We start from the raw sequence: 14,325 nt of genomic DNA, 5'->3' as shown, positions 1-14,325 counted from the left end.
ACAATTGTACCTATCTCTTTACTAATTAAAGGTGGCACTTGGACTGGCTCATTACTTGAGCTTAATGAGGCGGCCTCCATACCACCTTGCTAATCAGAATAAAGAATGGTACAAATGTTCTTCTAAGATATTATAAATCATTCTTTTATAGCAGAGGATTAAGCGACAGATATTACATTTTCGAAGTTTTGAAGAGCATGAAAGATAAAATAATTTGAAGCTAATAAGGTATTTAAATTACACATGAAATTGTATTTGCATTCCAAATTGCCTTACATTTTAACAGGGTCGGAACAATTTGTTGGAAGAATGCAGGATTTTCGGGTGTACTCAGTGGCTCTTTCAAACAGGTAAAATGTTCCAATCAACAATTAATTTTGAATTGTCTACAGGTTGAAAAATGAAAGCAAAGATCTGATATGTTTAACTTGGGTTGAGAATCAGAATTAATATTGGTGGGTATCAGTAATTTAACTTGCTTCAGAAGAGGTCAGCTCACATTAATTGTATGTTCTTTATCTTTACAAGCCTTGAGTAACGTAGTGAGCTGCTCCTGAAGAATAGTGCTTAGGACTTGGGTTTGCTGAGCCTATGGGGATTGTCATTGCTGAGATATATATGCTGTGTCTCCATACAGGCTACTAGTTGATTTAAGGGGCTGTTCATGTATAAGGCTTATACCCATGCTGGCATAGCTTTATGGTATTTCTATGTATATATGTTGTGCTTGATACAGGGCAATACCCATGCTGATGTGGTTATCTGGGATTATCTATAACATTAATGGTATTCTTAGAGGGTTGTACATACTCATTCTAACGTTTTTCATCATTTTCATCTCTTTGTAAGATAAATATAATACTACATGAGTAGTTTGGTAGCCTGACAAATGAGTACAATGGGGTATTTTATCAACAAATAATCATCAATCATTTGAAGTGGAGGATGCAAAATTTGCACTCCTTAATAATTAAATTAGACCAATGTGGTGTGAAAATTATATAAAGGATAATGGCCCTATCAATGATAACTAGTGATATCTGACCTATTTTGTTTCGCCAAAAATTTGGAAAATTGCAAAAAACGGTACCAAACACATTGAAGTCAATGGGCGTTTTCTTGCGTGACAATTATTCTTATTGTGCAACATTTTTAAAACCACTCGACATTTTTTTACTATCCATTATTGTCTGTGGCCCATTTTTCTTGGCAAAACCAGGCAAAATATTTTGCTCATCACCTAATTATAACTAATCTTTTTCACACGTGCCCTACATTTTTGTTAATTCTTCCAAGAAGAGTTAATATGAATTCTAATTTTTTTTCCAGAGAAATTATGGAGGTATTTTCTAAAGAGCTTCCATATTTACATATTCAGTCCGAATGTCGTTGCCCCAGCAGTCATCCTCGTGTACACCCACTGGCTCAAAGGTTTTGCATCCCAAATGGAGTTGAGAGCTCAACCAGAGATAAGATTTCAAGAGTAAATCCCGATGCACATCCTGTGTCTTACATGAATGACAATGATCTTGAAACCACCTGGATCTCTTCATTACTTCCATCTTCAAACACTGAGAGAGGCATTTTTATTACGTTGGACTTAGTTAATGGACAATATCAGGTGCCTTTTTTAATTGTTAAATGATAACTGAAAGAATCTATTGCAGTAATTTTGGCAAATCCAAGCATTTGAACAATTCATATAGAGATCTATTTTTTCATGTGGTTTTGAAGTATTTAAGAAAGATATTTTTGGTCATTTCCTAGATCCAGATGAAATATGCATGTGCCAATCAAGTTTTGTATTTGATGCTGTTGAATTATATGTTGAATGTTGATTTGAAAATAATTATTTTTTTTATTTTTTTTTAGGTTTTTTATGTTATTATACAGTTTTATAGCCCTTTCCCACAGGCATTAAAGATCCAGAAAAAGAAAGATAGGGATTCTCCATGGGAAGACTGGCAATATTTTTCTAAGGACTGCTCATATTTCAAAATGGAGAACAATGGTGTTTTGAAATTTCCAGACTCTGTCAATTGCCAGCAGTTACCTAGGTATGAATTCTTGAAGTTCTTGTGTTTTTAATTTGTTTCACACAGTTTTGAAAAATACTAGTCAATTTTCTTTGACAGTAAAGAAAGTTATTTGCACGAGGATGCATTATTTTGTGCACCAGCTGAATTATTGGGTGAAGGGGCTCATTTCCCAACACTGGGAAAAATGGCACCTTGACCCTACCAATCAAATGTTTGCTTTTTTTGTTCTGCCTGCAGCTGACTGAACAATGCTAGTTACTGTTTGACTGATTTTAGTTACTGCTAAGCAAATGCAAATTAGCCCAGTGTTGATATATACGCTGAAAATGTTCATCTTCAGCCATTAAACTGTCCACTGTAACTGCCTTTCTTGCTTTCTGTATTTTTTTATTCCATGTTTTATTGCCTCTAAGCATTATTACAATATATATATATATATATATTGCATTATATATATTACAAGCATCTAAACAATAACTTAGTAAGCTTTAATCAAGGGTTAAACCATGCTGGCAGCTATCATCAGTCAATATAAGGGATGTATTATTAAAGAAAATTTGTATGTATAAAACATTATATCCAGGGTCACGGATGCTGAAAAGAGACAGCTTATATATATAGCAGTGATCCCCAACCAGTGACTTGGGAGCAACATGTTTCTCACCAACACCTTGGATGTTGCTCTTAGTGGCCTCAAAGCAGGTGGTCATTTTTGATGCAACTGTGCATCACTAGGGACTTTTTTGATACTTGTGTAGCTCCCCAACTCTTTTTTACATTTCAATGAGGCTTGTGGATAAAAATAGTCGGGACGCCTGATCTCTGCATGTATAATACAAGCAGTGAAAATAAGTATTAAACACCTTGGTAAATATATTTTTAATGGGGCTATTGACATGGAATGTATACCAGGGGGCAGATTTACAAAGGTTCGAGTGGATTTTCAAAGTTAAAAAAGTTCAAATTTCAAAGTAATTTTTTGGATACTTCGACCATCAAATAGGCTACTACGACTTCAACTTTGACTTCAAATTAAATTCAAAGTAAAATCGTTCAAATATTCGACCATTCGATAATCTAAGTACTGTCTCTTTAAAAGAACTTAGACTTCAATACTTCACCAAATTAAACCTGCCGAAATGCTATGTTAGCCTAGACCATTTTTCTAAGTCTTTACACATCAAAGTAAAATCGCTCGATCGTACGCTAAAATCGTTCGAACGATTTTACTTAGATCGTAGGTTGGCCAAATTCGGTGAAAATTTTCAATTCGAAATTCGTCCCTTGATAAATCTGCCCCCAGATGTCGGTGACAACCCAAGTAATCCAAATCAAAACCAAAACAAAAATGTCTCCACAAAAATGTACCAGGTGAAAAAGGTTTCTCATCCCTAAACAGTTATTATAAATACATAAAAAAAATTATGTGGAAAGTAGTCTTGATGGCTATTGCCTTGTTGTTTCATGCAACTTACAGGTCTCTTTCAATTCTAGTACCAGTACTTTATTTGCATTTTTTCGTCTACCCAAAACATTAAAGGGATACTGTCATGGGAAAAAAATTTTTTTCAAAATGAATCAGTTAATAGTGCTGCTCCAGCAGAATTCTGCACTGAAATCCATTTCTCAAAAGAGCAAACAGATTTTTTTATATTCAATTTTGAAATCTGCCACGGGGCTAGACATTTTGTCAATTTCCCAGCTGCCCCTGGTCATGTGACTTGTGCCTGCACGTTAGGAGAGAAATGCTTTTTGGCAGGCTGCTGTTTTTCCTTCTCAATGTAACTGAATGTGTCTCAGTGGGACATGGGTTTTTACTATTGAGTGCTGTTCTTAGATCTACCAGGCAGCTGTTATCTTGTGTTAGGGAGCTGCTATCTGGTTACCTTCCCATTGTTCTTTTGTTTGGCTGCTGGGGGGAAAAGGGAGGGGGGTGATATCACTCTAACTTGCAGTACAGCAGTAAAGAGTGATTGAAGTTTATCAGAGCACAAGTCACATGACTTGGGGCAGCTGGGAAATTGACAAAATGTCTAGCCCCATGTTAGATTTCAAAATTGAATATAAAAAAATCTGTTTGCTCTTTTGAGAAATGGATTTCAGTGCAGAATTCTGCTGGAGCAGCACTATTAACTGATTCATTTTGAAAAAATTTTTTTTCCCATGACAGTATCCCTTTAAGATAATTTCAAGTACAAATAACATTTAGGTGCTAATATCTCACAAGCCATTATTTGTGCCAAATGAAACAATTTAGGCAGTGGTAAAAAATGAGATAAGAAATGACCTGAAATATTAGAGGTTACTTCATGCTTTCATCTGATATCTGATGTTTAAGGGAAGAGATCCCAAGTGCTTCTGAGCATAAAGAAGGGAGCTTGAAGAACATGTTAATAGCACATATAAACACATCACGTTCCTAAGCATCACATGCATTTGGATATATAAGACTTCGGAATTGTTGGACTTAGAGGAATGATGACTTTTAGCCAAATGGATGGCTCTATCAATACATATTTGAATGGAAAATAAAACCCAGTATTGACGCCGGATTTTTTTTCCCCATTTAAACGCAAACAAACAAGTTTTGCATTATGGATCCATCCAAAGTGTGAATGACATTAGCGCTTAATTGTTTCACAAACGAGATGGATCTTAATTAATTTATGGAGGGTTTGGTGAGTTGGGACCTTTCATGTCAATAGTTAGATTGTTACAGTTTATAAACCCCTCCATTCTGAGATTAAGTTTTCAGATCAATGGAACTTTTAGGAATACTAATTTAATTGTGCCGGGGTGAGCTATTTAGAATATCTTGTTTGTTTTTTAAATAAATCACACAGATCAAGATTGTTTTTGCAAAATATAAAACAATATTTGTATGTATAAAGTGAAGCAACAACATTTTATCATTTAAACATTTTATCGTATTTTTTCAGCTAGTTTAGTTGTCAATGAAGTGGAACTTAGTTGTAGAACAAGATTGACTTAATATATATTAGGTAAGGGCTATTCCACAAAGTCAAGTCCCATGCCTTTCCCCTTATCTACTTGCCATGGTTCAGCTCCACCCATAAACAGAACAACATTTATTTAGGCGTAATATTATAGCCTGTTCTGATCTAAGCCTAGTGCAATTGTTGAGATTTTCCATAAATGTAGATATGGTTAATTTTGAACTTACTATCCAATCTCAGTATGCATAAAAATCTTGGAGGGCTGGTTCAGCAGACTGTCCCACTGGGTTGAAGTCAGATGGTACAGTAAATTTTATTTCTCAATGCTACAGTATGTCAGAAGTAGGAAAGATCTTTGCTTTAAACATTCGGCAATTTGAATCATTTAAATCTAAGTAATAGCGCATTCGATCTAATTTGAATCAAAGTTTTTCCCGAAAGAAACTTTGATTTTTCAAAGTCCCCTAATTGACTCCCAATAGGATCTAGGAGGTCCCCCATAGGCTAAAACAGCAAATCATCAGGTTTAAGATGGCGAATGGTCGAAGTTGAGACAGTACATGATACATTTTGATATTCAAATTTTTTTCAAATTCAAATCGAATTTGGACTATTCCCTAGTTGAAGTACACAAAAAATAGCTTGAAATTTGATAAATCTGCCCCTAAAAGTTACCTATAGGTTGTGCTGATCCTTTTTCATTGATAGGTCTGTTTTTGTAAGTAATTCTTTCTTAAGTTCTTAAGCCTGACTGTTTTGAAAACCTGACTGTCCCTTGTCAGTTAGAATTCATAAAGGAACATGGGGGATTGTGTAGGTAATGTACAAGCAATAGACATGTTCTAATCTAGAGAAGAGTATTATTGGGGTTGCAGCCTGTTTGCAGGTCAATTAATTCCATTCAGGATTCTGAAGTGGGAACCTGATGGACAATCTAGGCATCAAACATTTGAGTTAAGGTGTTTAAATGGAAGGTTATGCACCTGGGAGGTAAAAATATCTAAGCCACTAATACTATTAATAGGACTGTGATTCCTTGATAAAGGAAGACCTAGGACAAATTTGGACATTTCAATGAAGATGACCATCCAAGGAGAAGGAGATATGATGACTATGTTATAATATATATGGGGATGAAATAATAAACTCTAATAGAAATTAGGCAGGTTTGACTTAAGGTTGAACTACATGGATAGGTTAATATGTACGTTGATATATATTCATATGGTTTGCATTGAAATGTGATTACTAACAACACTCTAATATTATGGAACTAATATCATGGACATTTGTCTGAAGGTGACCATCCACTTTAAGGGGATGGAGATATGATGACTATGTTATAATAAATATGGGATGATATAATAACCTCTAATAGAAATTAGGCAGGTTTGACTAAAAGGATGAATAGAGTAATATGTAAGTTGCTATATATTGTTTGAAATGTGATTCCTAACAACACTCTCTAATATTATGGAACTTTAGGTATACACCATTTTCTCGAGGAAATGTGACCCTTAGCATCCTTACCCCTGAGCCCAACCATCGGCCAGGGTACAATGACTTCTACAACACGCGAAGTCTTCAAGAATTTGTTAAAGTTTCCCAGCTGAGGATTCACTTGTTCAGCCAGTATTACTCTGACGGGTCTGAGGCCGAAGCTGTTAACTACAGACACAGATATCATGGAATCAGTGAAATTACTATAAGTGGAAGGTAAGTACAAGCACTGCATCATCTATTCGTAGGAAGATTTGATTAAATATTCAGAGTCCATTTCTGAAAATGCAATAAATAACAACACATCATGCTTATTGCAGGTAGTACTTCAAAACATATTAATGTACACCTTGGGAGTCAGGTTCTTAGGACTGACTATAAAATGAGCATTAAAGTAATGAGGAATAGTATTGTCAGCGATCGTGTTACAATCATGTGACAATTGATGCATTTTATTCCTACAGTAATAATACAACCAGCCCAGTAGTACCATCTTGAAGTAATTAAGTGATTCTGAAATTTGATTTCCCTTACATTTTTATTAGTATTCATTATTCATGTAGCCCTAGAGTTCAAATATGCCTTTCCAATAGAAATAGATGATGTATAAGTGAATTTCCCTATGGAATTGCTCATTACAGGTTGTATCAATTTTTTTTTTCTTTCTCAAGCAATCCTGTCACAATAAGAACTAGATAACCTAGCCAGCTAAATACATTGTTAAACTGTTTATATTATATTGAATGGAAGAGCACAATATAAATAATACGTTCCCTGGACTGAAAATTAATCATTGTAAGAGGACTTTATTTAGATCAATATCCTTTACTTTTACTTTAAAATAATACGGAGTTGAGACTGAAGCAATTTTTTTATGTCTCCATAATAAGAATTAGCTATCATCAGAATCAAAGCTAATAATAATGGCATCAAAAAGCTACCTAAGTAAAAGAAACTGTATGTTTGATATGTTATAGAGCTTTTTAGATAATTGAAACAAGGGAAACAAAGGACATGCTGTACAGGTATGGGATCATTTATCCAGAAACTGTTGAAAGCTCTGAACTACAGAAAGGCCTTCCATAGAATCTATTTTGATCAAATAATCCACAATATTAAAAACGATTTCCTTTTTCACTGTAATGATAAAACAATACCTTGTACTTGATCCCAATATGTATATATGTGTATATATATATATCTTCTCAGACTGATTTATCGTATTTAAAGTTTTTCCTTTAATAGCTAGAAGCAGAAAAAATCAGAAAAGGAAAACCTGATTGCATTACATCATGGAAAGATCAATTTTAATGAAAAATAAAATTGCTTGAATATTGAAAATACACCTTCCATAGACTTCAATTGGAGGAGGCACGTAGGAGCACCCTCTTGCACTCTTCTAAAACTCTACAAAATTATTTCTTGATAAAGTGTTGTATAATTGCCTTTAATGCAGGATCACAATTTTACATTTTCCTTTTATGCATTAAAGGTTGCACTCTTTTTTTTGCCCATGTCTCTTAAGACACTATCCACAGCCACAAGTAAGAGTTCATGTACCGATTCTGCATATATCTAAATCAATATGTTTCTCCTTTGTTTTGTTCTTTGTCCAGATGTGATTGCAATGGGCATGCTGATTCCTGTGATCAAACTGTTACTCCATACCGCTGCCTTTGTGACATTAACAGCCACACCTATGGAGCTAATGTAAGAAAATAAGTATTTACTGTTGTCGTAGTTGTGAGGTTTTAACAGTTGCATTCCATGCTCAAAATCCATTTTGAATTTTCAGTATTTTCTCAAGGTTCAAATTCAACTGAATCCCTTAGTTTCTGTTGACCTAGTATTGAAGTAAATGGATATATATACAGTTCAAAATGGACCAGCACTCCAGTAGTTTAATCAAACAGATTTATTAACACATTACTCATGTATTCCAACGTTTCGGCCCTCGTTGGGGCCTTTATCAAGGGGGGCCGAAACGTCGGAATACACGAGTGATGTGTTAATAAATCTGTTTGATTAAACTACTGGAGTGCTGATCCATTTTGAACTGTGGATATTATACTTTGACCGTGCACCTACCATTGACCAGCGTATGAGTGCAGGTACTTTTGGAATATATATATATATATATATATATATATATATATATATATATATATATATATATATATATATATATATATATATATAAATATATATTTATATATACAGTATAGTATATGTTGGGGGTTCACACAAAAAGGACAAGCATGATGGGGCGTAGTCGTTTTTTCAACCCAAAAATAGAGATAGCAACAAAATGTGCAAATTAAACTCTATATATATATCTAACTATACTTATACATCCTAGGTGTGTCAGATGGTACACAAAACATGAATATGTGTTATAAAAATGCGTACTTGTTCCTAATCAATTCACCATATAATTAACTCTTTCTGCAAGGTGGGTACTAGGGATGAGCGAAATATTTCTCCCCATTTCACAATGAATAAAACACCTATAGACTAATGTTTAGTAGAAAAAAAAAAGTCAAGCAGTTTGAAAAATGTTGCACAAAAACAGCCAATGTGTTTGCCAAATGTTTTGGGAATTTTCCCATCACTACTGGGTAGGTATTTATTAAACACACCTTGGTGAAACTGTTTGCTTACATCTTAAAGGAAAACTATACCCCCCAAACAATGTAGGTCTCTATTAAAAGATACTGAGTAAAACAGCTCATGTGTAAAACCCTGCTTCATGTAAATGAACCATTATCATAATTATATACTTTTTTAGTAGTATGTGCCATTGGGTAATCATAAATAGAAAATTGCCATTTTAAAAAATAAGGGCCGCCCCCTGAGATCGTAAGATTCACTGTGCACACATGTAAGGTCACATGAGCCAATTAACAGACAGAGTTCTGCCTTTTGCTTCCTCACTTCTTCCTGTTACAGTTAGTGTTGTAGTATTTCTGGTCAGGTGATCTCTGAGGCAGCACAGATAGAGTCACGAAATGGTGGTTCAAGGCAAGAGATGTAAAAGGGCAATATTTATGTAAATATATATTCCAGTTTGGTAAGATTCTTTAATATGTCATTCAATTTGATATAAACTATCTGTTGCTTAAGTATTCATTTTGGGGGTATAGTTTTCCTTTAAACTGGGGTGGTACTTCTATTGTTCATAAAGGCACCATTCTGGGGTAATTTTGCTCATAGCAGGCCACTGCCCTTTTGTACCAGGCTCACAGGTATCCAGTACATGATTGGCAAAAACGTAACTTCTCTACTTGCACAGAGGATACCTGAGAGTCTGGGACAAGATGTTTGCTGCATGATGTGGACTAAAGTATCCTAGGCTGGTGTGTTTCTTAAGGAAGAGAAAAATCAGATTGTGGTAAGACGTAAGAGATTAGAACCACTATACAACATCCCCCAATCATTTTACATTTCCTTGTTGCTTAATATACCTGGGAGTACAAGCTACATGGTGCAGGAAGACATACAGTATCTTATTATCTCTAGCTGGCCATACACTGAACTCCTTAAATAGCTGACTGATCCATGGATAGATACCAAGTGACACTGTACTTGTGGCCAGGCATGTGAATTGACACCACTAGCCTAAAAAAATAAGAAGTACAGGAAGTGAGAGCAGCTGAGGCTCATCACTGCTTCCTTGTCTGTTGATGCACCATGAACTTACCTGTATGGTCAATTGTAGCTGAAATATTTATCCATCAGATCAGGTATGTTAAAATGGTCCTTCGACCTAGCATACTTATTCAGATGGTTGGACAGTATGGTCAACAGAACAGTATAGACACGTATAACATGATGTGGAAGATCAAAAAATGCAATTTTCTTCATAAAGTCCTTGCTCAGGCTCCATAGTTTAACTGCAAACTACAGAGTAGAGTGGACACTTATTTTAGCTATCCTAGATTCTGGACACTAACTAGAATATTGAAACATTTAAGAATACTTGGAAAATGCAGAAGAAGTTGACTTCTATGGCATCTGGCTAGGCCTGAGCAGAACTGATAAAGTTTTCTATCCTAGAGTCTGGACAGAACCTAGAATATTGAAAAATTTAGAATACTTAGTTTTTTCTTTGATATTGAATAGATGAAAACTTCTCTGCTCTTAAGTATTATACTAACACATCCCCATTGGATAAAGAGAAGTTTTATACAAGGAGGTTATTAGTTCAACTATGGAATCTATTAAGATAGAACTTTCACAAGGCTACACATGCACCTCCACTCTCTAAATAATGAACGTTTTCTCGTTTCTCAGTTACAGTTTCTCTTCTTCCTTGGGAAGCAAATTAAATATACAATTTAATCTTTTGATATGAAGACATGTTTTTATAACTGCTTAGAATATTTCCTTAATCATTTAAACACCATGCCCTCCTGTTGCTAATATTTTTCAATGCTCTTTAGATTTTCCTCAGGCAGGTATATCTCGTTTAGCAGCCTGCCAGGTTAGCGTTGTTTCTTATCTCACAGTCTTTTATGTCTCTCTATAATATAATTATCACAACTGCTTATTAAATTCTGAAAGCATTATTGACAACATTTTGCTTTAAGGGAATAATATTTTTTTTCTTGCCAGCTTTGTGAGGTTTATTTTTAATATCAGTTTGCTCAAACTGAAGCACAACTGTTTCTTTTAAAAAAAATAATAATACAGAAAAGCTAAAAACACACCATAATAAAGAGGGGTATATTTTCCAGGAGTTAAAGGTGATCTCCATTCAAAAATATTTTTTGCATAATAAAAGAAAATGCGTTTCTATGAAAATTTCCAATACACATTTATTTAGCATTTTCAGTGGTTTTAAAGTTATTTATAAAACTAATTATAATAAAAATTGTTTCTGTTCTCTGACTGTTGAAACAGTGGAGTAAATCAGTTCTACTTGAGGTCTGTTAAGCAGAAGTTTTAGGGAAATATTGCTTTCCATGGGCCGTACATTTGAAATAGTTGAAAAAATTAATGAACAGAAATTAAAAATTGTTATGATTAATGCGAAATGGTGTACTGTATTTAATGTATTCATTATTTTTAGAAAATAGGTGTTGGGTGAAGATATCCTCCACCCAACTAACTCTTCAACAGATCTTTTGAAAATCATACATACCCCCTTCCATTGACTTCTATGACATCTAAATAGGACTGGGCTGAACTGATTAAAGCTTGAAACAATCATTTGTGTTAAAGGAGAACTAAAGCTTAACCAAAGAAGTAGCTAGAAATGTTGTAAAGGCTGTCATTTACTGAGCTTCTGTACTAAGCGATTACAGCCCTTTAGATCTGTGTCTCCAAAGATGCCCCAGTAGCTCCCCATCTTCTTTTCTGCTGATTCACTGCACATGCTCTGTGCTGCTGTCACTTACTGAGCTTAGGGACCCACTCACAATATACAGTACACATAGAAGAGAAATGTCACAATATAAGGCTGATTAGTAATTAATACACATAATTACTACATGGCAGCACAGAAACCAGTGCAATTAGCATCAGAATTTAATAATCAGCAAACCTGTAGCATCAGCTTATATTACAGGGGAAGCTCATTTTCTGCTGGATAATTAGTGACGAGCCCTAAGCTTAGCTTCTCAACAGCCAATCAGAGCCCACTGAGCATGTGTCACAGACACTTTCCAAGATGGTGACTAGTTTAAAGTCCTGGATCATTTTTGCAATTGAGAAGCTGAAACTTTAGGCTGACGCAATATATGCAGTATATAAAATATGGCATTTTTAGCCATATTAATGTTCTGTGCACAGTGACACCCTTAGATCATTTGTATAAACACCACACCAAGCAATTCACATTTTTATTAAATTAAACTTGCTGCCTGCCATAAGCTGTAGAATCTTCAGAGTTACACAGGAGCATCGGGGTTCCCAAATTGCAAATTCGATGTTTCCTGATTACACTTATGGGGTTGTATGTCTGTCAACGCTCCCACAAATATTGATTTATTTATAGGTAAAGTGATGTCAAATATATTTTTTGCCTTCAAATACATATATGTATTTTTTAATTATGTAAAAAAAATAATTGTCAAAGAGTTGTTAAGATAATTCACTTTTCACCATTCAATTTTGACAGCATTCAGTATGTAAACCAAAACCTTTCTATTTAATACCGTGAAATGACCTTCCTAAAAGTATCTGTCATATGCAGTCATTATGTTGCAGGAAAGGGATGGTCCCACGTTGCAACGTGCACAGAAATGATACGGAGTTGAAATCCCTCAACAATATAGCCCCTTTACTACAATTTTAATGGTTGTTTCCTAATATAAGATGCTTTTCATCGTAATATGTCTCCTGAACTGAAGGCTATAAAATGGAAAAAAGTCAAATAAATGCATAATACTTTCAAAAATAATTTTTTACTTCTGATATCTATGTGATATTTCCCTTCAAATGACCTAGGAAATGAAATCTTGAGTTGAGATAAGTGTTTTGGATTACTTTTTGAATATTAATGTTTATCGGGCATTTTTTTTTCAGTCTAACTGGTTCAGAGAAGCATACAAAAACACTGTACTAGTTTTCTTTTAAGCTAGACCAAGGATACCTAGGCCACATATTAAGATAGATAGATTAAGGTTGAGAAAAAGGAAAAAATCTAATAATTGGTGTTAATTCTCTATATGACAGGATAAGTGATGGGCGAATAATATTCTGCCTTCCCTATGCTCCCTGTGTGTTCCATTCTTTGCTTTCCCAGTGCTGCTTGGGTATGCCAAGCTCTGTTAGCCCTATGCTACCTGTGGGATGTAAGCCTGGTAGGACTTTGTTTGCATTTGGAATTTGTTGTTTGGGGCCCCTAAGGTGTTTTGGGGGGCTTGTTATATTATCCACAGGGGAGGAGGAGGTATATGGATTTAAGGGTAGGTTTTAACATGACTTGAATTTTACACATATGAGTGATGAGGGATTTCCCTGCAGTGAGCACCAACCATTTGGTTTATTGGTGTGCTACCACCGTTAATGGGGAAATTATCTTAAAAGTTCTTGTGGTAACGTAGGTGTGGTGTACAGTGGGTGTGGTTTAAAAGGGGAGTGGTCAACACTGACTTCCATTATCGGCCAGAAAAATTTCAGCCCTCGGTACCACAGAAGTTGGACAGCACTGTGTTAGAGGCTGTTACTGGACAAGTCCTGGACTTACACTTGCCTTGTAAACTGAAAAAAATAAAGAGAATATTTGTAATGCACAATTGGGTAATAAAAGGTCTAAAGTTTATCCCTATGCCTTGTTCTTTAACCCATGGCAACCAAAGAGTTGTTTTTTTCCTAAACAGCTAACCAATAAATGCTACACATTCTTGTACTTACTACCTTTAATTCACTTCTTCCCCTAAATTGAGTGTGGGGCATGCCACATTTATTGTTCTATATTTCCATGCCTCAGAACCTGTTCCTTGTCAAACATCAGGTGAATAAACATTCTTTCTATACCTTCAGCCAAATGTGGTCCACCGACCATTCCTCTTGAGGCCACTGTGATCTATTCTTTAACTATAATAATTACAATGTTGGGAAACATGGCCTTCCCAACTCCTAAGCTTAAGCATGTTAAAATGATTCTGTCATAAAAAACATGTTTTTTTTTAAAAGAAATTCATCAGTTAATAGTGCCCCTCCAACATAATCCTGCATTGAAATCCGTTTTTTCAAAAGAACAAACAAACAAACAAAAAGATTTTGTTATATTGATTTTGGAAATTTGACATGGGGCTAGACATGTTGGTTTCCCAAGTGCCCTCAGCCATGTGACTTGTGCTCTGATAAACTCTGTCACTCTG

The 14,325-nt window shown here is 34.9% G+C and overlaps 1 protein-coding gene across 1 annotated transcript in view; it reads left to right on the top strand.

Annotated features, from left to right (window-relative positions):
• The window catches only part of ush2a.L (Usher syndrome 2A (autosomal recessive, mild) L homeolog), a 442,265-nt gene that overhangs the window by 36,612 nt on the left and 391,328 nt on the right, over positions 1-14,325 (top strand). Inside the window, exons 5-9 of the mRNA XM_041562401.1 lie at positions 287-350; positions 1,330-1,621; positions 1,873-2,057; positions 6,482-6,712; positions 8,113-8,206. Of these exons, the coding sequence (XP_041418335.1) occupies positions 287-350; positions 1,330-1,621; positions 1,873-2,057; positions 6,482-6,712; positions 8,113-8,206 (866 nt within the window). The remainder of the gene's footprint in view (positions 1-286; positions 351-1,329; positions 1,622-1,872; positions 2,058-6,481; positions 6,713-8,112; positions 8,207-14,325) is intronic.

This window comes from Xenopus laevis, chromosome 5L, assembly GCF_017654675.1.
Source record: "Xenopus laevis strain J_2021 chromosome 5L, Xenopus_laevis_v10.1, whole genome shotgun sequence".
Lineage (NCBI taxonomy): Eukaryota > Metazoa > Chordata > Amphibia > Anura > Pipidae > Xenopus > Xenopus laevis.
Note: the sequence above shows the minus strand (reverse complement) of the source record. Positions and strands in the feature narration are given on the sequence as shown.